General features: G+C 38.7%; 1 protein-coding gene across 2 annotated transcripts in view; it reads left to right on the top strand.

The window, feature by feature from the left end:
* Positions 1-24,657, top strand: part of adcy8 (adenylate cyclase 8 (brain)) — a 93,173-nt gene that overhangs the window by 52,890 nt on the left and 15,626 nt on the right. For both annotated transcript variants that reach the window (XM_030161042.1, XM_030161043.1), the window contains 7 exons: positions 4,760-4,957; positions 11,092-11,192; positions 13,278-13,479; positions 14,214-14,303; positions 16,728-16,900; positions 18,633-18,711; positions 21,055-21,213. In XM_030161042.1, coding sequence (XP_030016902.1) covers positions 4,760-4,957; positions 11,092-11,192; positions 13,278-13,479; positions 14,214-14,303; positions 16,728-16,900; positions 18,633-18,711; positions 21,055-21,213 — 1,002 coding nt within the window. The remainder of the gene's footprint in view (positions 1-4,759; positions 4,958-11,091; positions 11,193-13,277; positions 13,480-14,213; positions 14,304-16,727; positions 16,901-18,632; positions 18,712-21,054; positions 21,214-24,657) is intronic.

Here is a 24,657-nt window from a genome sequence, read left to right as displayed (position 1 = left end):
GACAGATTTGGATGAAATTGTCAGGAAATGTTGATACTGGCACAAGGAGCAAAGGATTACATTTTGGTGGGGATCGGGGCGGGGGGGCTGATCTGCCTTGGTGGAGGTCCGACTGCTTTTGTAGTTAGAAAAGCACCACCAAAATTTAGTCCTTTGTTCCTTGTGCCAGTATCAACATTTCCCGAAAATGTCATCCAAGTTTGTCCTTACCTTTTTGAGTTATCTTGCTAACAGACAAACAAACAAACCCTGATGAAAACAGAACCTCCACTGTTACGCTTGGCGGAGGTAATAAAAAATCTGTGTTGAGTTGACAGAGCCAATCCCAATCCATATCAGACAAACTGTGGTTGTGAAACTGCAGCACTGTGGTTCTGTTTATCTGTCAAATGTTCATTGTGGTCGGTTTCAGATGCTGCAGCTCTTGTATAATTCAGTTTCACTTCTTGTTTGTTCAGTATTAATTGTCAGCTTTGTAAATCACAGCTGGACTGACTGTACATATCCTGACCAAGGAAAATAAAATACTCACTTTGTGCAGTAATCTACACCTGGCTTTACTGCCCTAGCTAATACAATGGTGCCATCTAGCGGCGTTAAATAAACAAACATGGCAACCACACGCACTCACGATCTACAACTTTATATCCACCCCTGCATCGACACAACGAATAACAAGCCTTACAACACTAGATAACTCCATAATATGTAAATGCTCATTAACGAGCTCTAAACTGCGCATATTAACGACCGCGACCGGGCCGCGGCCCTAAGATAATAAACTAGTGTGGCTAACAGAATTACACAGAGAAAATTATAGCTACATTGACCATATGTTATGAACACACACAACATGCACTTACTTTTTTTCATTAACTTGGTGCTTCTGTGGTAAAGGCGAACACGGAAAAGGAGCTTATACTTTGGTGAATCGCTCACTTTACAGTACATGTGCTTCACATCAAGAAACAGGAAATCAAACGAAACAACGCGAGATCATATACATAATCTGGCGTGACTTCCCTAGTGAAGGGCTGAGCCTTTGTTACAGGTAGACGTAGCAGTGACAGCGGCACAGACAGATGGGCGCCGTCTTCCACCTGATGCATGTGCAGTGTTTACACAAGTCCACCGCTGCTAAATAAGACATGTCACCGTCAACTCCACTGAGTCTGTGGCTCCGATGTATGGGATTAACTGTCACTGCCCCCCCCCCCCCCCCCCCCCCCCGACACACACACACACACACACACACCTCGCCTTCATCTGCCCTTTTTCTGGCATCATATGTTGGCATTTTCCAGCCGCCAGTGTGTAGTGTTATTAATATGTATCATCCATGAGGCCCATCCCCGGCCCTTACTGTGGATGAGGGGAAATGTCAGCAGGTGGCCTTTAGATGGAACCACAGCAACCATCCCAGTGTCCCAGTGTCCGCACACGTGGACGCCCAGGGCAGGGACGCTATGGAGGCCGGAGAGTGGACGTCCAGCCTCCTGCTGCTGGTCCGTGCACACACAGCTGAGCTTCCACACACATGTAGGCATACACTGCAAAAAATGTCCTGCTGGAAGTCCATCTGATATTCATAAATCTGGTCTGGTTTATATATATATATATATATATATATATATATATATATGGGGTCAGAAACTAATTCTTTGCTGGGGTTCGTAAAGCAGTGATTTTGTTTGTTTTTTTTGTTTTTTTTTAAATGGAATTCTTCGTTTTCCATCATTTCTCTGTGGTCTCCATAAACTGTAAATGCTCTGCTTGGGTCTGAATTCTTCATTCATTCAACTCCACAGGTCCATCTTATCTTATCTTATCTTATCTTATCTTATCTTATCTTATCTTATCTTATCTTGTCTTATCTTATCTTATCTTATCTTATCTTATCTTATCTTGTCTTGTCTTGTCTTGTCTTGTCTTGTCTTGTCTTGTCTTGTCTTGTCTTACCTTACCTTACCTTACCTTACCTTACCTTATGTGGAACCTGAACTAAAATGACTTTGACATCTTTGTCATTTAATGTCTTCAGTGTCATTTTTACACTTTCTAAATTTGTCCGTGGGCCTGATGGGACCCTTTGGTGGTCCACTTTTAGCCCACGGGCCGTATGTTTGACAGCCCTGCTCTAGACCGTACTCCATTGTGTCCTTTCCCATTAAAGCCACGGCGATTGTCTTCATTCTAATGAGGACGCCGTGTTTTCCTCGTATGTTAATCATGCGGTCACAGGTCGCAGCTTTTCATTCATATTCAATTGCGCTCGTGTTGAGTTCAAGTTCAGCCTCGGCCTCTTATCGCCAACATTTACATTCTAACCACACGCCACGTCTAACGCCCACTGAAACTCACAGTCCCACTGATGGAAAGTCCAGTCCAGGTCTGTTCTGTCTTTAATTCACTGATCATGGAGACGTTCGTTAAGGACCAGAGTCACTTCAAAGGGTCAAAGGTCAAAGAAAACTGAAGAAATGGGACGTTTTCACTCAAATCTATCATTAAATGGACATAAAACCACCATCTACAACCTTATTTTCATCAATTTTTTATATGTCAGTTCCAGTTTTATTTATATATATATATATATATATATACAATTTTATTTTATTTTATTTTTTCATTTTTTGTTCATTTTATTGGTTACTTTGGCTGCTCTGGTTCAATTTTTTTTCTGTGGAATTATTTTTCCTTCATTTTTTTTTTGCAATTTTTTGTTTATTTTTCTACATTTCCTATTTCATTATTTTTCTTTCACTTTTTTTCAGTTTGTGTCTTATTTTGTTCATGCTACTTATGATAATGATTAGGGGTGTTAGAAAATATCGGTTCTACAATATATCACAGTATTTCATTTCACAGTACTGTATCGATATTAAAAAGTACTGTATCGACATTTTTAGGTATTTATTCAAATGCAGATATTGTGGAGGTTCATTTTTGTTTTTTTGGTTTTCTTCATTGTTTATACCTTATTTATTATTTTTTTTAACACTGTTTTAATAAATAATGGTTATTTGAATCATCCTAAAAGCACTTTTTGCTCTCTGAGAGGCAGATGGGAGTTCCTCTGGAAACTAGGAGAATTAGAAACATTTTGTGACATAACATTAGATCCTGTTCTAATCAAATAAAAATGTGTTTAGTATTTGTGCAGATTTCTGCTGTAATTCAATTCTTCCAGGAAATAATAATTTTTAAAAAAGAAAGAAACAAACAAAAAATTACCTTTTTAACAGTATCATGATATATCGTATCGTGATCCTAGTATTGTGATTTGTATCGTATCGCCAGATTCTTGCCGATACACACCTCTAATAATAATAATAATAATAATAATAATAATAATAATAATAATAATAATAATAATAACAATAATAATGACCTTTTTCAACCTGAAGTAAATTGTGCATAAATGCTCACCTGGGTACCAGTAGGTTAATCGGTCGTAGGATTGGTCGTATTCAGGTGTTTCACATTTCTGTCCTAATCCTGTTGATGGTGGATGCCTCCATCAGTCTCAGATTGTCCACAGGGTCGTTTGTTAGGTTTCTGAGCCATATGAATGTGGTCTGGGTCAGAGTTAGGACCACATATGACAGTGGTCTGGGTCAGAGTTAGGACCACATATGACGGTGGTCTGGGTCAGATTTAGGACCACATATGAAAGTGGTCTGGGTCAGAGTTAGGACCACATATGACAGTGGTCTGGGTCAGATTTAGGACCACATATGAAAGTGGTCTGGATCAGATTTAGGACCACATATGAGAGTGGTCTGGGTCAGAGTTAGGACCACATATGAAAGTGGTCTGGGTCAGATTTAGGACCACATATGAAAGTGGTCTGGGTCAGATGTAGGACCACATATGATGGTGGTCTGGGTCAGATTTAGGACCACATATGAAAGTAGTCTGGATCAGATTTAGGACCACATATGAAAGTAGTCTGGATCAGATTTAGGACCACATATGACAGTGGTCTGGGTCAGATTTAGGACCACATATGACGGTGGTCTGGGTCAGATTTAGGACCACATATGAAAGTAGTCTGGATCAGATTTAGGACCACATATGACAGTGGTCTGGGTCAGATTTAGGACCACATATGACGGTGGTCTGGGTCAGATTAGTGCTGTTCAGACTGTCTTTAACAGATCAGATCCAGGTCACATATGGGTGAAAAAATCCGATTTGGGCCACCGTTACCTTCAGTCTGAACAGAGCCTTAGTGTGTTTTTGTACCAGACTGACCCCTGCTGGTCACAGTTTGTGTTATTAACTCCTCATTGAACACCTTTAAATCTAGTACTAGTTACTGGTTAACCTGTTAGCACCTGTTAGTACTTATTTGTACCTGTTAGTACCTGTTAGTGTATGAAAATGTGTGATAGCAACTTGGGTTTTACTTGGATCTGACAGGACATCAGTGGTTTCCATGGCTACCATCTTGTGTGTGTGTGTGTGTGTGTGTGTGTAGTCAGTGCCTGTTGTGTATTCTGAGGAGCCGTGTCACCACTAACATTGGTACGAGCTGAACATGCTGCGGGTGAATGTCAGATGCATGACAGCGAACGTTGCATTTTGGTCTCCTCCCCCTTTTTACTTCCACTTTCTCTTTTAATTTTCTTTTGGCGTATGTACTGAACGTAACTGTGTGTCTGTTCTTTTTTTGTTCTTTTGGTTCATTTTGTGACTTGAATGAAACGGCGGGGGACAAGCAGGTTCATTCTATGTGCATGTGCTTTCCCCCTAGACTCTGGCTGCCCTAACGAGAAATTCGATAAATCTGCTTCCAAACCATCTCGCACAAGCTTTGCATGTCCACTCTGGTCCTGAGGAAATTAACAAGCGAATAGAGAGCGCCATCGACTTACGGAGTGGCGATAAGTTGAGAAGAGAGCATATCAAGCCTTTCTCACTGATGTTTAAAGACTCCAGCCTGGAAGAGAAGGTAGCTGGGGTTTAGACAGATCACTGTTTTTTTTTCTTTCTCTCTCCCTCCTCATACTCGTAGATGAAGGTTTCCAGAAGCAGAACAATCACCAAGGACTGTTTTGATCCTATCATGAGTAAGCTCAAGGCCCCTGACACGCCACTACAAGCAGGAAGGAGTCACACCACCGCACAGTATGGAGAAAAAAAAAAGAATCCTATTGAAACCATGTATGGAGTCAGAAGTGTGCCACGATTAACGCTTTATATTTACAAATAAAAAAGACATGAAATTATGTCAAAAATGACCCCCCCCCCAAAAAAAATTCTGTATTTACAAATAAAAAAGACATGAAATATTAATGTAATGCTGGTTTAAACAGTTAATTTAATTATGCCAAAACTTACCCAAAAAAGAAATAAAAAATACATATATTTTTACAAATAAGAAAGACATGAAATATTGAAGTAATGCTGGTTTAAACCATTAATTTAATTATGTAAAAAAATGACCCCCCCCCCAAAAAAAAAAAACCCAAAACAAAACAAAAAAAATATATATATACACACACACAAGTAAAAAAGACATGAAATATTATATCAAAACAGAGAAAACTGAAGAAATACGACATTTTCATTAAAATATATCATCAACTGAACATAAAACAAGTGTCTACAACCTTATTTTCTTCATTTTTTCTTCATTTTATTTATTTCATTTGTTTTTGTTAATTTTTTTCTTCAGTTTTGTTCAGTTTGTGTCATATTTAGTTCATGTTAATTACTGTTGTGTTGATTTATTATTCTTTTTTTTTGGATAACTTTGGGTGTTTTATTTTATTGCTTCTTTAATTTTTTTTTTTTTTTAAATGAACTGACATAGGTACCAAAAATATGGAGCATTTAACCAGCGTTAAATATATGAAATTAATAAAGAGTACTAAATAAAAGATCAGAATTACAGGAATGAAAATCAGTAAAATAAGGTCAAAATATTTGCATGTTTGGGTTAAAACTATTAAAAGTAATAGAATGAAATAAAATACTCGTTAGAATATGTGGAATAAATCAATGTAAAAAATGTAATTAATTTTCAACTCTTTACTCTTTATTTATTCACTGTCACTGGTTTTATGTTAAAGTTTAGACTGTATAAAAACATTTTTCTGTTAGACGGATGAGTTATAAACTTAAATTACCTTGAAATAATTACAGTTAAAATAAAGTCAATAAACAGAGTAAATGTCAAATACAGATCAGTGTAATTAATGGGGAAATTAATTAAATCAGGTCAAGAAAAACAAAGAAAATGAAACTTAAAGATTTGAAAATAAATCGTCCTCAGTTTATCATCATCAGAGTAACGTATAATAGACAATGTAAATTACTGGAATTATACAATTAATAATAATAATAATAATAATAATAATAATAATAATAATAAACCGAGGATTAAGAAATCAGATGTTTTGAGAACAGTCATAATAGTGCAGGAATAAAAGAAAATTGTAATATTATTTATGTATTTTTTCATGAAATCACCAAATCATGTGGCGTTCAAGGACATAAACATAAAATATCACTTAATCTCACTATATTTAGCCTTTTTTCTCCTTTTAACAAACCTGCTTTTTCTCATAATATTCAAACTTTGTTCTCATTTATGTACATTTTTGAAATATTTCAGCTCTATTTAGTTTTTGCTCCAAATATACAATTGTTTTTCAATGCGTTTACAGCTCGTTTATTTATTTATTCAACATACATCCTGATATGCAGTTTAAAGTCCACATGTATTGGTGTTTTTTTCCCCCGTTTTCTGGTCTGATTTCCGCCGTGGTGCACCCTGGGTCCATACTCCACTCCAACAAACACTTCAAACCTGTTTTCAACATTGAACACAAACATGTTTTATGGAGTGACTTCCATCTTGGCTCCTCATGTTTCATCCTTAAAGTGAAGAAAAGCAGCTTTGAATAAACAGAATAAAAGCATAAAGAGCTGGTTGGTTTTTACCCAGAATGCAGTGCCTCCTTCAGTTTACTCATGAGCACAACAAGGACCGTGTTCCCCTTCAACAGTCTGGTGGAAAAAGTTGGTGTGTTCAACTTTTTTTTTTTTCCTCATGTTTTCTTTGTAAGGGAGTGCATTGCAATCACTAAAGGAAACCACACATTCGGAGATGCTTGTTTTTCGGCATTTGTTTATCTCCGTATCTCCGTCGTCTCCTCATGATGAAGGTAAATAAAAGTTTCAGCGTTGATGATAACGTACCGCTTTGACAGAGTTAGATGATAAATGAGGGTTTATCATAGAAAAAAATACAAAAGTCAGGGTTAAAGTCTAGAATTTCCGTTAACATGCACACTAATATTCAGATTTTTACAACAAAAGTGCCTCATCTGCACAGTGTCATAGTAACAGCAAAAAAAAAAAAAAAAAAAAAAAAAAAAGATTTCATGCAGTTTGTTTTTAACTTTTTTTTTTTTTTTTTTGTATTTCATCAACCTGAGCCATAAACAAAAATACTCAGTAACTGTCATAGTTCTAACCCTTTAAATGACATGTTTGTAATGGAAACAAACCATATTTTGTGATGTAAAAAGCACATTTTTTCCCCAATATTCTACATATAAATTCTATCAGTTATTTATTTTTTAATTTTTTCCGTCTTGTCATCTGTCAGTGATTAACACCAACGTTGGTTCATATTATTATTCTTTTTGGTTCTAGGTCAAATGTTAAATGTGTCAGTGTGTATTTTGTACTCACTTGATAGATGGGTGTTAGTGTAGGAGTTTAACACTGTTTATTATGGGATGGTTTTAGTGGATGGATCAGAATTTTAGAAATCAACTTTTGAATTCAGACCAAAAACAAAGTGAAAAATAATATGACCTTTAATTACATGAAGTGTAAAGTGTGTATTATACGCTCACCTGCAAGGTTTATCCCAACCAGTCATTTTTCCTGGTTAAATAAAGGCTAATATTTTATTTATTATAGAGATATATATATATAGATCTATAAAATAATAATAATAATAATAATAATAATAATAATAATAATAGTAATAATAATAATGATAATGTGATCCTTTATATCATGAAAGGCAAAGTGTGCATAATATGCTCACCTGGATACCAGTAGGTTAATGTAACTTGGGATTGGTCGTATTCAGGTGTTTCACATTTCTGTCAAAATCACGTTGAAAATGAACAACTTTTGAATTTGACCTAAAACAAAGAGTGAAGAATGATATGACCTTTAATAACAGGAAGTGTAAAGTGTGTATAATATGCTCACTTGCAAGGTTAATCCCAACGAGTCATTTTCCTGGTTAGATAAAGGCTAATGTAATAATAATAATAATAATAATAATAATAATAATAATAATAATAATAATAATAATAATAATAATAATAATAATGAATCTAATCACACTGAATCTAAACGTGACTATTTACGGCTGTGAACCTCTGAAACCCAACACACCTGGACGCCCGTGTCACATAAAATTCTGACCCCATGGAAATCTGACCCAGGTCACTTTTCTAGTCTGGAAAATGGACCCACCCATAGAGCTGTGACCCCTTTATATGAATGTGTTCTGTATGTTAATATACATGTTCTAATACTTGTCTATATCATAATACACTTAAATATATGTGTTTAATATGACATTTTCACCTGAAACTACTACATTAATTCATTCATAGACACTGAAGTAAATAATCTGTGTTCATTTTACATTTGATGGACATCAGACATGAAATCTACCTGAAATTATGAAAAAAATGTGGAAACATAGATGTTATGTTTTTATTTTCTAATGACTGGTAACACGTTTGTGCTTTTCATAACATGTATTGTGTTCATGTTTACCTTAAATTGACCTTTTTTTTTTTTTTTTTTCGAATTTGGTGACTTTTCCACTTGGGCCACTTTTCCATTGGGGGGGGTGGGGTGGGGTGTCACTTTTCCATGGGGGGGGTCACTATTCCACAGGGGGGTGGGGGTTCACTTATCCACAGGGGGTTCAATTTACCATGGGGGGTATGGGGGGTCACTTTTCCATAGGAGGTCACTTTTCCACGGGCGAGGGGGGGCACTTTTCCACAGGGGTCACTTCTACATGGGGGGTCACTATTCCACGAGGGGGTATCACTTATCCACAGGGGAGTCACTTTTCCATGAGGGGTATGGGGGGAGGGGATCACTTTTCCATAGGAGGTCACTTTTCCACGGGGCGGGGTCACTTTTCCACAGGGGTCATTTTTCCACGGGGGTGGGGGGTGTCACTTTTTCATGGGGGTGGGGGTGACTTTTCCACAGGGGGGATCACTTTTACATAGGGGATCACTTTTCTGTCTGACCCAGCCGTTTCGTTTCCATAGCAACACCATCCACCATCGATGGCATGGATACTTTTGTAGTTGATTTATCAATCAATCAATCAAATTTTATTGTATTTCACCAAATCCGATCAGACGTTCTGTCAGGACACTTCACATCCAGAATAAAGCAGACCCTCAAACCCACTTTCAGAACCATCAGAATGTCGCTGTCGGAGGAGACGCGCTGGTTCTTTGGTCAATGCAATGCACTTTTTCCGCAGCTTTTTTCTCCCATGACTGCGCTCCCTTTGAGTTGACCTCCATCTGGGCGCCGTTCCCGCTCCACGTGTGTGTTTTCCTTTGAATCCCACCGCCATCCCCCCAGAACCCCCCCGACATCACTGACCTCCTCAGTAAATGTGCAGTGATTTGCTGTTGGCCTCCCTCTTTTTTCTATTTTTTTTATTTTTTTTTGCCAAAGTTGTGACGAAGCGTGAAGCAAACCCTCTTGCTAATTTCCCAGCACCCTTTGAGACAGAGACAAAGCGAGGACGGGGTCACGGGGAGGGGACGGGGTACCTAAAAACCAACACAAACATCAGCTGATATCAGTAAAAGTCCGACAGAACACTGCATTCAAAGAGCAAATGTTTAACGAATAATAATGAACATGAAATAAAGTCCATTTAAAGTCATCACGACACATCAGAAACAAGAACCAATCAAACACTGATACGGCGGTAAAGTGAAAAATGAAATCATGAAAACTGGATTCTTTGGGTGTTCAGTTATTTTCATGTTAAATGATAATAATGATAATAGTACTAGTACTACTAATACTACTGCTAACAGCTAATGTTAACAGCTAAACAGGGAAGCGCTAACAGCTAACAATGGAAGGGTTATGATACATGTCAACAGGCCACATCTACAAGCTAACAGCTAATAGGTCAGAGCTAACTGTTAGTGGCTTATCGTAAATGTATACAGCTAATAGGTCAGAGCTAACTGTTAGTGGCTTATCGTAAATGTATACAGCTAATAGGTCAGAGCTAACTGTTAGTGGCTAATTGTAAATGCCACCAGCTAATAGGTAAGAGGTAACTGTTAATGGCTTATTGTAAATGCCAACAACTAATAGGTAAGAGCTAACTGTTCGTAGCTTATCGTAAATGTATACAGCTAATAGGTAAGTGTTAAAAGTTAACTAATAGCTAATGATACATGTTAACAGCTCACATCTACAAGCTAATTGCCAATAGGTAACAGCTAACAGCTAATAGGTAAAAGCTAAACTTTAACTAATGGCTAATGATACATGTTCACAACTCACATCTACAAGCTAATAGCTAATAGGTAAATGCTAACAGCTAATAGGTAAAAGCTAAACTCTAACTAGTGGCTAATGATACATGTTAACAACTCACAGTTACAAGCAAACGGTCAATAGGTAATAGCTAACAGCTAGTGAGGAATAGTAAATGCTAATAGCTAATAGGTAAGAACTAATAGTTTACTAGTAGCTAATGAAACATGTTACATCTCACATCTACAAGCTAACAGTTGATAGGAAAGGGCTAACAGCTAGCGGCTCACAGCTGTGGTTGTGCTTGTCGGCATTGCGCCTTCCCAGGACCCCGAGGCTAACCCGCCGCTCCTGTCTCTCTCTAACGCTTGTGTCCGACCCGTTGCATGTGTCCGTGGCGGTGTTTGGTGTGTTTGAGGTGCGTTCCAGTGTGTTCAGTGGGTGGTTTTTGTCCAGTTCCTCCGTCTGCTCCTCACGTCCTCCTCCTTGTTTTTCTTGTCTACGCTGCAGTATTCCCAGATGAGGGACGAGGTCTTCAAGTCCAACCTGGTTTGCGCCTTCATCGTGCTCATCTTCATCACCACCATCCAAAGCCTGCTTCCCTCTGCCAGGTAAACCCAACACAGCCGCATGTTAGCCTCTGTTAGCAAGCGCTAGCATTCACCTTTTACTCTGTTTTTTTGTTTGTTTGTTTTTTTTAATCAATCTTTATAGGTGAAATATATAATATAATACAGATCCTGGAGGGTTTTAAAGCAGGATTGTACATAATTAAAGGCAAATGAGGGCTATTTCATTTACTGGACAGAGATTAGCACCAGCCTTGCACATTTTCCATGTTAGCATTTGCAGAACTAGCTTATTTTGGAGTTTTTTTCCACTCATATCCTTTCATTGAATCTTGAGTCGCTGAAGCCCTGAAAGATGATATGTATTTTTTAATATATGTACATTTTAATTATCTTGTTCCAATGAGATAATACTTTTATTAAGTAACGTGGTCACAGAAGATTCATTCATAACATCATTTATTTTTAAATTCCACAATTTCCATCTAGTTTTTCTTGGTTTGGCTCATTCACTTGTTTTGTTTTGTGTTTGGTGTTTTTATTTATTTTATTGGCTTTCATTATTTTACTAGTTTTAGTCCCAGTTTCTGAATGTAATTCTATTTCTTATTAAGGTTTAATCCTTCACTGATTTTGTTCTTGGCTTCACAGTTCTCATTTTTCTGCCTCATTATGTTGAAAATGTGACCTTTAACTCAGTATAATCTCAGATTAAATAAAGGTCAAATTAATGACAAGGTTTCACTTCATAGGTGCATGTTCACAGGATTCACGATGGCTTTCACCGACCATAAAGGTTTTGTTTCATTAATCTGTGAATCTTTTCCCTTTTCTTATCATTTATTCCTGTTATAAATTATATACATATTATAGAATATTATAACTTTTTAAAAACATTTCTTTTCTTACGAGAGATGCTGATGAGTACAGAAGAGGATTAGGGCCACTGGGCAAAAAAAAAAAAAAATGAAGGTCCAACATACATATGTATATATATATATATATATATATATATATATATATATATATAAATAATTATATATATATATATATATATATATATATATATATATATATATATATATATATATATATAATTTATTTATTTTTTTTCAGAGAAAAAAGGCAGTATTCTGCCTTTTTTCTCATAATAATAATAAAACATAGATATTGGACCTTAATTAATTTTTTTTTTCCTGTGGCCCTAATCCTCTTCTGTAGATGAATGATGAGACTTAGGCACATATACAAGTAAGACTCTTTATTTTTATCATTATTTTTTTAGATTAGATTAGAAATTAAAGTTCCAGTATCAGCGTAACACTATATGTTCAGATATAAGAAGATTATGAGAAGGAAAGAAGAAAATAAAATCAACAAGTTCTATAAAAACAGGCAGTTGCACATTAGAAAAATACTAGCAGTAACAAATAATAAAAGCAGTTATAGTAAATAATCCTAATTATAGTAATTGATAATAATAGTAATAAAAATACTGGAAGTATTGATAGTAACAGTTGTAACTACTGCATATAAGTAATAATAATACAGGGTTCCCGCTAGGTTTTAAAAAGTCTTAAAAGTCTTGAATTTACAAATCTGCATGTAATACTGTAAAAAAAGTCTTTAAAGGTATTAAATTTGATATGGTAGGTCTTCAGTTTCCGTAAACTTGTTGGCTGCGTTAAATGTCCAAACTGGAGAGAAGGTAACGTTAGCTGACCCCAACCCGAAAATTTATATGGAAATTAGGATCCAATTACGACTAGCTTTGCAGCCCCTGTTAAGAAATGACTCAAAATGATGGTGTTGGAGTAAATAAATACATTTTCCTAAATTCTAGGTGTCAGTAATTTTCTCCATCCTGGCTGTGAAATGAACATTAAATTCTGTTTTAATAGTCTGAAAAACTCTTGAACTTTACTGGTAGAAACCTGGAGGAACCCTGTAAAAGTAATAGTAGTTGTAAAAACGATAAATAAATAATAATAACATTAATAATGATGATAATAATATTAATAACAATCAGTAAAACTCCATGAACAGCAGATGGCCGTTGGACCTTTGCGTCGTATGTTTCCTGTGTTTTTTGTTGTCTGTAACCATGTGACTGTGGCTGCCGTGCAGGATGGTTACCATGGTGATCCAGTTCTCGGTCCTCATCGTCCTCCACTCGTGCCTGGTCCTGGTGACCACGGCGGAGGACTACAAATGTCTGCCTCTGGTCCTGAGGAAAACCTGCTGCTGGATCAACGAGACCTACGCCGCTCGCAACGTCATCATCTTCGTCTCCATCCTCATCAACTTCCTGGCCGCCATGATCAACATAGTGAGTGGTTTTTGGTGGCTTTACTGCGCAAACCGACATCGCATTTCCACGTCCACGCATTAGCATTTGCTGACATGACAGTTGCACCAGGTCTGCTCTGACCCAGGTGAAGATTACCTGTGTTGAATTTCAACTGAGAAGAAATGGGATGGGCGTGGCCTATTAGCATATGGTTATCCTCATCGCATAACTGTCTAAGTCATACACGTGTGTCCAAAAGTCTGTGGACACGTTGAATTCAGGTGTTTGTGACCGAAATAATCAACAAAATGAACAAAATAATCAACAAGATGAGTAAAAAAGACCAAAATAATCAACAAAAATGAACAAAATAATCAATAAGATAAGGAAAAAAGACAAAAATAATCAATAAAAAGAACAAAATAATCAACAAAATGAACAAAATAATTGACAAGATAAGGAAAAAAGACCAAAATAATCAATAAAATTAACATTTGGGTCTTCAAGGGTTAAAGGTGGACGTTTGGGTCTGTAAGGGTTAAAGGTGGACGTTTGGGTCTGTAAGGGTTAAAGGTGGACGTTTGGGTCTGTAAGGGTTAAAGGTGGACGTTTGGGTCTGTAAGGGTTAAAGGTGGACGTTTGGGTCTGTAAGGGTTAAAGGTGGACGTTTGGGTCTGTAAAGGTTAAAGGTGGACGTTTGGGTCTGTAAGGGTTAAAGTGTTTGGACACTGATTTGACAGTGATAATAATCCCCTCTTTGCGATATTTCGCAGCTGTGGTGCGACTTCGACAAATCCAGCCCCTTCAGGAACCAGACGTACAACGAGTCGGCGTCCATCCCAGACATCTGCTTCTACCCAGAGGTACCCGCTCCATGACTCCGTCTGTTGGCTTCTTTCACTTGCGCGACGGCGGCGAAGTGATAAATTAAACATCCCGGACATCTGCCGGCGCCCAGAGGGAGGTCTGGCCTCAGACGACGGCGTCGGCTGATGGAGAGGATGCGGCGTCACACTCCAAAATATCCCTTATGTTGTTTCCCTCCCACAGTATGTGACGGATGGAGTGGATGAGGAAGCAGCAGCGTTTACGGCTGAGCTTCAGCCGCCGCACATGCTCTGACATCAGCGGGTCAGGGTGTGCAGAGCTTCTGTTTGTGCAAATACGAGCTGTTCACACGTATCCACCTCAGCGCAGCCTCACACTGCTAGGACCACCACCAGCACCTGAACCTGCAGGTGTCAGAGTTCACATCCTGGGTTATTGTGGTCTGTACACTTTCAGGGTTCACATCCTGTGTCCTGGTACCATGGGCACTGTGATAAATAGTAGTAGTAGTAGTATTAGTAGTAGTAGTAGTAGTAGTAGTAGTGATAGAAGAAGGATTAGTAGGATTAGTTTTAGTAGTATTGTTATTATGATTAGTGGTAGTAGTAATAGTAGTATTAGCTTTATTATTAGCTTTATTATTAGTATTAGCTTTAGCAGTCGTATTAGTTTTATTAGTAATATTAGCTTTATTATTAGTATTAGCTTTATAATTAGCTTTAGTAGTAGTATTAGCTATATTTGTAATGTTAGCTTTATGATTAGTATTAGTTTTATTATTAGCTGTAGTAGTAGTATTAGCTTTATTATTAGTATTAGGTTTATTAGTATTTGGTTTATTATTAGCTTTATTATTAGTAGTAGCTTTATTATTAGCTTTATTGTTAGTATTAAGTTTATTATTAGTATTAGCTTTATTATTAGCTTTAGTATTAGTATTAGCTTTATTATTAGGATTAGCTTTATTAGTATTAGGGTTTATTATTAGCTTTAAAATTAGTAGTAGCTTTATTAGTAGTATTAGCTTTATTATTAGCTTTAGTAGTAGTATTAGCTTTATTAGTAATATTAGCTTTATTATTAGCTTTAGTAGTAGTGTTAGCTTTATTAGTATTAGGTTTATTAATAGCTTTATTATTAGTATTAGCTTTATTATTAGCTTTAATAGTAGTATTAGCTTTATTAGTAATATTAGCTTTATTATTAGTATTAGCTTTATTAGTAATATTAGCTTTGTTATTAGTATTAGCTTTATTACTACCTCTGCCATTATTTTTATTCAACATATGTTTTGTTTTGTGCATTATTTCAGTCATTTATTTAATTTATGTTTATTGTTGTCCATTTTTTCATTATTTTATTCAATTTATGTTCAGTTTTGTCCATTTTTTCCATTATTTTATTGAACTTATGTTTAGTTTTGTTGATTTTTTTTCATTGTTTTATTCAGTTTATGTTTAGTTTTGTTCATTATTTCATTATTTTATTCAATGTACGTTTAGTTTTGATTTTTTTCATTAATTTATTCAATTTGTTTAGTTTTCTCATTTTGTTTCATTATTTCATACACTATTTTATTCAACGTATGTTTATTTATTTTTTCAGATTTTATTCAGAAAATATGGTTGTGATTGGTGTTATTTGTCCCACAGAGTCTCCAACAGGTGTCTCCACTGTCCTGATCTGTTTTTTTTTTTTCTATGTGTAGATGCATTTTTGTATGTTTTTTGTGTAATTTGACATATTTGTTGTATATTTCTGTGTATTATTGTGTGTATTTTTTGTGCATGTTGGTATATAGTAACTCTGAGGCTTGTTATGACATAATTTGCACAAACAGATGCTAAAGTTTTAAAGCTGGACGTTTTTCGACTGTTAATGATGCTCAAATCCTCCATTGACCTGAAAAGTCTTTCCTACTGATTTCACTTTTCAGTCGATCATGTGGGGTTTTAAAAGAACCAGTTCAATCATTTTTACTCTTTTATTTACTGCTTTTATTTGACGGTTCTTGGACCATATTTGGGTAAAAGGGGCGGAGCTGAGAGAGCACTAGGGCTGATGGGTGAGCTAATGCTAAATGCTAGCTTAAACATAAACATCGTCAAACATCTGTGTGGTTTTAATGTGTCGGTAGTTTAATTTTGGAAGCACAGGTACAGCCGAGCAAGAAAAATCTGTTTTAGTCAATAAACAGAAGCTGAAAAGCCGACAAAACAAAACGTCTTTTTCCTCTCAAATCTGGTTAATTTAGGTGTAATTTAACAAATCACACGATAAAAATAAATGAGACCAGATTGGGTTCAGGACAAAGAATCAGTGTCTGAATATTTTTAGGTGGAAGTTGAGTGTGAGTTGTCTGCCTCTAGTGGCCGTCGGCGGTATTACAGCGGCAGATTTGGCTCGTTTGTGTCCTGAATGTGTGTGTTTAACGCAGGCATCTTGTGTTGTGTGCTCAGTACTTCGTGTTCACGGGTGTCCTGGCCATGGTGACGTGCGCCGTCTTCCTGCGGCTCAACTCGGTGCTGAAGCTGGCCGTGCTGCTGGTCATGATCGCCGTCTACTCGCTGCTGACCGAAGCCTTCTACACGTCACTGTTCGTCCGCTACGACACCGTCCACCACAACACAGAGTGAGTCCAGCACTGAGGACCGGGAACACACACATACACACACACACACACACACACACACACACACACACACACACACACACACAGTTTATGTTTATTTTTGTTCATTATTTCATTATTTTCTTCAATTTATGTTTAGTTTTGACCATTTTTTTCATTATGTTATTCAACATGTTTAGTTTTGATGATTTTTCATTATTTTCTCCAATTTATGTTTAGTTTTATCCATTTTTTCATTATTTTATTCAACGTATGTTTAATTTTGATGATTTTTTTCGTTATTTTGTTCAATTTATGTTTCGTATTGTTCATTATTTCATTATTTTATTCAACATATGTTTAGTTTTGTTGTTTTTTTTCATTAATTTATTCAATTTGTTTAGTTTTCCCATTTTGTTTCATTATTTGATACAATTTTTTGTCCATTTTTCACTATTTTATTCAACGTATATTTATTTATTTATTTATTTATTTTCATGTGTTATTCAGAAAATATGGTAGTGATTGGTGTTATTTGTTCCACAGAGTCTCCAACAGGTGTCTCCACTGCCCTTCTTTTTCCTATGTTTTAGAGCATTGTTGTGTATTTTTAGTATAATTTGACATATTTGTTAGTTTAGTTTTCTTATTTTTTTTCATTATTTTACTCAATTTATGTTTAGTTTTAAGTTCTTTCATTATTTCATTCAATTTATGTTTAGTTTTTTACATTACTTCATTGATTTATTCAAGGTATGTTTAGTTTTGTCCATTTTTCCCATTATTTTATCTAATTAATGTTTCAAACATTCACATATATGAACATGTGTTGTATAGTTCACTGTTGTGGTTAATGATCCGAACCCTGATCTCGTCCTTATGTTGTAAATATTATAAATATTAATCTAGTCCAGGTCCGTCAGGTTGAATATCAACTCGTGACATCATAATCGGAGACGTTCTGGTGAAGACATGTCTGTGGTCCAAACGCAGCGAGGGGCGGAGTTGACCTTTTTTCTGGATATTAATGCTACAGATGTGTGAAAAGTGATTCTCTGTGATAATACAGTGACCTTTACAGTGACCATGTACGAAGGCCAACGTCAGTGACGAGCTGAGGAGAAGGAGAAGAAGAAGGAGGAGGGGGAGGAGGAGGAGGAGAAGAAGACAGAAGGAAGAAGAGGGAAGAGGAGGAAGAAGAAGAATAAGACGATTCCATATGGGGGTCGGGTTCCTGACTGCAAAGCCTTCTGGGAAATTAGATGAAAGGTCACCAATCTGAACACGTCCTCATTTGAAGGACAGAGGCCTAAATGTGGATCAGCAGGTTCTAGGGTTGATTTGTGTTCTAATGTGGAACTTGAACTAACATGGTTCTAACTTCCTTTATTTTTTGTACGTTCAGTGTCAATTTTTGTCATTCTCTAATTCATCCCATAGACCGGATTGGACCGGATTGGACCATTTGGTGGCCGGTTTTGGCCCACGGGCCGTATGTTTGACACCCCGGTGTTAAGGCCTTAAACACACATCATGTTTTCAACAGTTCTGCAGAAGAATGGACTCAGATCAGATGAACATCCGACAGTTTCTGGGATTATTCAAATGTTTTCAGTCAAACCTGCAGCTCAAACACAGACTGTTTTGAACACCACTCTGTTCTGTTCTGTTCTATTCTGTTCTGTTCTGTTCTATTCTATTTAATGACACCTGTTTGAAGTTTTTCTTTTTTTGTTGTTTTTTTTCCCGTCAGAAACTTCCTGGGAACCAAAGAGACGTCTCTGCTCCTGATGGCCATGTTCCTGCTGGCAGTGTTCTACCACGGACAACAGGTGAGAACACAGACCACCAGGACCACAGAGACCACTTAGACCACCAGGACCACATGGACCACCAGGACCACATAGACCACAGAGTCCACCAGGACCACATAGACCACAGAGTCCACCAGGACCATTTAGACCACAGAGTCCAAAAGGACCACAGAGACCACAGAGTCCACCAGGACCACTTAGACCACCAGGACCACATAGACCACAGAGTCCACCTGGACCACATAGACCACAGAGTCCACCAGGACCACATAGACCAGATAGACCACAGAGTCCACCAGGACCACACAGACCAGATAGACCACCACGACCAGATAGACACCATGACCACCAGGACCAGATAGACCACCACGACCACCAGGACCAAACAGATCACAAAGACCAGATAGACCATACAGACTAAATAGACCACCACTATCTAGTGGGTCTAGTGGAGACTGAAGGAGGTATGCATGGATCAGGTTCGTAGGTGGGGCTGTAGGTGGGGTCGCACATGGGGCTGTAGGTGGGGTCTTAGGTGGGGCTGTAGGTGGGGTCATAGGTGAGGGCTGTAGGTGGGGCCGTAGGTGGGGCTGTAGGTGGGGTCATAGGTGGGGCCGTAGGTGGGGCTGTAGGTGGGGTCATAGGTGGGGCCGTAGGTGGGGCTGTAGGTGGGGTCATAGGTGGGGCTGTAGGTGGGGTCATAGGTGGGGCCGTAGGTGGGGCTGTAGGTGGGGTCATAGGTGGGGCTGTAGGTGGGGCCGTAGGTGGGGTCTTAGGTGGGGTCTTAGGTGGGGCCGTAGGTGGGGCTGTAGGTGGGGTCATAGGTGGGGCTGTAGGTGGGGTCATAGGTGGGGCTGTAGGTGGGGTCATAGGTGGGCTGTAGGTGGGGCCGTAGGTGGGGCTGTAGGTGGGGTCATAGATGGGGCTGTAGGTGGGGCTGTAGGTGGGGTCATAGATGGGGCTGTAGGTGGGGCTGTAGGTGGGGTCATAGGTGGGGCTGTAGGTGGGGCTGTAGGTGGGGTCATAGGTGGGGCTGTAGGTGGGGCTGTAGGTGGGGTCATAGGTGGGGCTGTAGGTGGGGCTGTAGGTGGGGTCATAGGTGGGGCTGTAGGTGGGGCTGTAGGTGGGGTCATAGGTGGGGCCGTAGGTGGGGCTGTAGGTGGGGTCGGGGTGAATTGTTGCTGTGCAGCGCTCGTGAACCCTCGGGAACAAACCTTGCACGTGCCAGTTCTGTGGAGGCGTGGCTTGGGAGGCGTGGCTTCGGGGGGTGTCTTTTGAATGGAGTACTTTCCGGTGGTAGCTGCTGGAAGCGTTTTTCTCAGATCTCCTCCCCCACCTTTAAAGGGTTACAGAAGTGAGCAGCTCCGTCCCTCTGGGCTGGACCTTCTAAATTAGAAAAACACGAAATGAGATTGAAGTTAGTGCTCACTCATCTGATTAAGGGACTAATTGATAGTCAGATGAATCCCACAGCCTTGTCTGCCTCCGTCTAAATTAATTCACAATAACACCCACCTGTTTTTTTCCTCTTCACTTCAGGACCAAACTGACTGGTTCACTGTTGGGTTAGGCACTAATTTATTCTAATGACTTTGTATTAATTGTGCACTCAGAAAAGCCATTTGTGTAGTGGATTGATCACTCCCTCGTGTTCCATAATTGATCCGACCTTTAACGTATTTTTTAATTTAGCTGCTCATTCAGCGTTTTAATCATCAAAATAATATAAACAACAGACTTTGTCTTGATCTTTGCTCAAAGTTTCAGAAGAGCTAATTAACCCTTAACAGTCTGAGCGTATTTTGACTGTTTTTCAGTATGTTTAATTTTGCCTTTATATACTATATACAGAAGTGTTTACTAGACCCATGTTTGGAATTTCATCTGCATATTATTTTTTCACTTTAACTTATTATATCAACACAAAAGGACAAAAAACACAAAAACTATAAAATCCTATTTGAAAAATGTATATAATTTATTGCATAAATAACACAAAGATGCTTAACGAACCTTTTCACCTTGTCATTTTTGTTGATCAGATGTAAGCGTAGTGGGTGGAGCTCGTCATGTTCATCAGTGCATCCCATTAGTCTCTCACTGTGGTTGGACGAGACAATTATTATTTGTCGTACAAAGTCATAAGAATGCTGTTGACGTCCTCCGATGTGGACGTGGACGGTTTCATGTCTGGGATGGTCGTTAATCCACGTCGGTGTCTTTGATGATGAATCCATGAAACTTGTGTCCAGTTCAGTTCAATGAAAACCAGTTGGAGTTGATCCGTTTTAACGGATGCATGAGCTGGTTCTGGACCCACCGATCCACCAGGTTGACGGTTCTGTGCGGTTCTGTCCTCAGCTGGAGTACACGGCCCGGCTGGACTTCCTGTGGCGCGTCCAGGCCAAAGAGGAGATCAACGAGATGAAGGAGCTGCGAGAACACAATGAGAACATGCTGAGGAACATCCTGCCCAGCCACGTGGCCCGACACTTCCTGGAGAAGGACCGGGACAACGAGGTGGGTCCACACCCCATCCAGAACCAAACCCATATCCACAAACAAACCCATGTCCACAAACAAACCCATGTCTAGAACCAAACCCATCTCCACAAACACATGTCCAGAACCAGGCCCATGTCTAGAACCAAACCCATGTCCCAAACCAGGCCCCTGTCCAGAACTAAACCCACTATAGAACAGTGTGTTGAAACCATCTCCCTGAATGACTAGTTCTGTAATTTGGTCCCAGTAGTTTTAGTTTTTAGTTTAGTAGTTCAGTTTAGTTTTGTAGTTTTGGTTCTTTTTTTGTTAAAATCAGTCCAGTCTCTTTCTGACACCTGTTTAACTCCATACATCAGTTCCATGGACAAAACTCTGTAAAAACACAGTAAAAAAAAAAAAAACAAAAACAAAAAAAACAAAAGGAAAATCACTCCAACACTGGAAACAAACAAAAAAAACACGAGGAAAAAAAGAAGGCCCAAACGGTCTATTTTTATAGTGAGTTGGTCTCACTCACTGCTCTGTGTTTTACCCCCCATTCCACAGGGGGCGGGGCTTGAACTGAGCGTGCTCAGATGTCTATGGAAAGAACAAGGTCTATTCTATCAACACGACTGAAAATTTAACTATTGAACAAACGGTTGAATTTCTATGAATATTTGAATAAACCATACATTCAGAACGTGTCAGCGCAGACACGTCAGGGGTTAAAGGGTTAATGTGTGATTTTCCAAAGGTACATGTATTGAAGTATTGATGGACGTGGCGTCTTTGACCACATCATCCGGCTCTACATTTGCTCATTAAATCAGAAACACATTCAGTTTGTAAATACATGTCGCCTTTAATCGGTTACTTAACGGTGGCCAAACAAACCAATCGGACGCTTCAGGACTGAGGTGTGTTTGTCGACGCTGAGGACAATGGATTTTTCCTGTGGTGTGACTCGACGTCATGGCGGACGCCTGTCTAAAAGGAGCGTCTTAGAGAAGCGTGTCGTCCTACCCCTCCTGAACGGTTACGGTAGGCTTTACTTCGATCAAACGCATCGATCTGTCAGGCTCTTTATTCACAGACGATTGAACTGATGCGCTTTAGAAGGAGCGTCACACGACCAGATCAGACGGTTCATCAGAATCACAAAGAAACATTAGTGGCTTTGAAAAGAGACGCGGCTGTTTAGTTAAAACAGGCATTTTTAATTCCATTCAGATCAGATTCATCCTCGCAGAGAAATATGAGCTTACAAAGAAATAAAACTTTTTCATCAGTGTGGATCTTGCTTTATTTAAATGATGGTTTTTCTGTAAAATTGATGCAAAAACACACTGTAAAAAAGGGCCTGTACAAAAATAAGAAAATGTAAGATCATTATTGGGTTAAAATGTCATATTTCAAATAAAATTATCTGCCAGTGCAGGAAGAAAACTGCACTCACCAAGTTTTATTATATAAGAAAATATTATCTGAGGATTATAGAATGATAAAATTATTATTTTTATTATTTTTTTACTTTATTGCCATTATCAACAAAGAACAGGTCGTTCACAGTAGAATGACCTTGAATAGCTTTCACCTTTACATAAGTATGAGATTTAATCATACAATAAAATGCAGCGTCTTTCATGTATTCATCTTCCATTCATATAAATGTGCATTCCACAGGATTACAGTGTAAAGCTAAATGGATAAATGTACATTCCTATCATACATACTCCTACATTGTCCACATTTACACATACAGATTACAGTTATGATGAAACCTATGTGTACATATGCCATCGTATATATGTGTGTGTGTGTGTGTGTGTGTGTGTGTGTGTGTGTGTGTATATATATATCCACCTTGGGTTACATCAATGGGAAGAGAAAGAGGGAAAAAAAATCTTATTTTCAGCAGAATATACTCGGTTCAAGTTCACAGTAAGATTTTTATATCTATGGTATATATAGATTTATATACATGGTCTTATGAAGATGCACTGCAAAAAAATGTCCTGGTAGAAATCAGCCTAATATTCCTAAATGTGGTCCAGTTGTCTTAAAATGAGACAAAAGTCTGACAGTGGGGTCAGAAAAAAACAGTCTTGGCTGGAATTCTTCATCGGTACCATACCCACTACCTACCCAGCTATGGGTTTTCTGTCCACAAAAAAGGAAAGAAAACTGTCCGCCACAAAGGACATTCCATAAAAATTTTAAAAACTGCATCTGAAAAAACTGTTGCATCATGATGTTTCCAATATAGGCACTTGTTTAATAAAAAACAAAGAAAGCTGGTACTTTACTGACATTTCCTGGGTCTGAGGGGGTTAACCAGGAAGTGCTCAGATATAGACCTAGATTTAGGCCTGATCCCAATTCACCCCTTGGCTCCTTCCCCTCCCCTGAGCCCCACCCCCTCCATTTTGTGCATTCATGTGAAGGGGTTGGGATGTCCTGATTCTCAATGAGTCAGAGGGGAGGGGCTAAGGGGGAGGGGCTTTTTGACCCTCCAAACGGAGATTTTCCAGGACCACACTCCAAACACAGGGGTCTGAGAAATCTGCCATAATTCAGTTCCAATCATGGGTCAGATGGAGGTAAACACAGTCAAACAGAGCAGCAGTGACCAAAGAAGTGGAGTCCATCACTATTGACTCCATACCTCTGGCTCCTACCAGTGTAGTACGTAACTTGGGAGTCATGATTGATAATCAGTTGACCTTCACGGATCACGTTGCCTCTGTCACCTGATCATGCCGTTTCACTCTGTTCAACCTAAGAAAGATCAGGCCATACCTAACCCAACAGGCCACCCAGCTCCTGGTGCAGACTATGGTTATCTCCCGTCTTGACTACTGCAATGCTCTTCTAACGGGCCTCCCAGCTTGTGTTGTCCAACCACTACAGATGGTCCAGAATGCAGCAGCGCGTCTGGTCTTCAATCAGCCTAAAAGGGCACATGTCACCCCCTTACTCACTGAGTTACACTGGCTACCCATAGCTGCCTGCATCAAATTCAAATCTTTAATCCTAGCCTACAAAATTCTCAGTGGGTCTGCTCCTACCTACTTAGGTGCACTAATAAAAGCTTATGTCGCCCCATGACCACTCCGCTCGTCTGGGGAACGTAGTCTGGTGGTCCCCAGACCTTGTACAAGACAATCCAGGCTCTTTTCATGGGTCGTTCCACGTTGGTGGAACGCTCTACCAAGTGCTACAAGAACAGAGTCATCCCTGCCTATCTTCAAGAAGCTCCTGCAGACCCAGCTCTTCCGAGAGCACCTCCTGTCCTAGCACTTTCAAACATTCCATTTTAAATATTCTAATAAGGTTTTTCCCAGGATAACCACAGATTCTTCCAGGATTATCTCTGGACCTGCTGCGGTGGTCCGGCCTCTTCCCTGCCCTCATCATCACCACTCACTTATCCTCAACCGCCTCCATGTGTCTCCCCCTACTCCCCCCTTCTCCCCC

Source organism: Sphaeramia orbicularis, chromosome 17, assembly GCF_902148855.1.
Source record: "Sphaeramia orbicularis chromosome 17, fSphaOr1.1, whole genome shotgun sequence".
NCBI classification, from domain to species: Eukaryota; Metazoa; Chordata; class Actinopteri; order Kurtiformes; family Apogonidae; genus Sphaeramia; species Sphaeramia orbicularis.
Note: the sequence above shows the minus strand (reverse complement) of the source record. Positions and strands in the feature narration are given on the sequence as shown.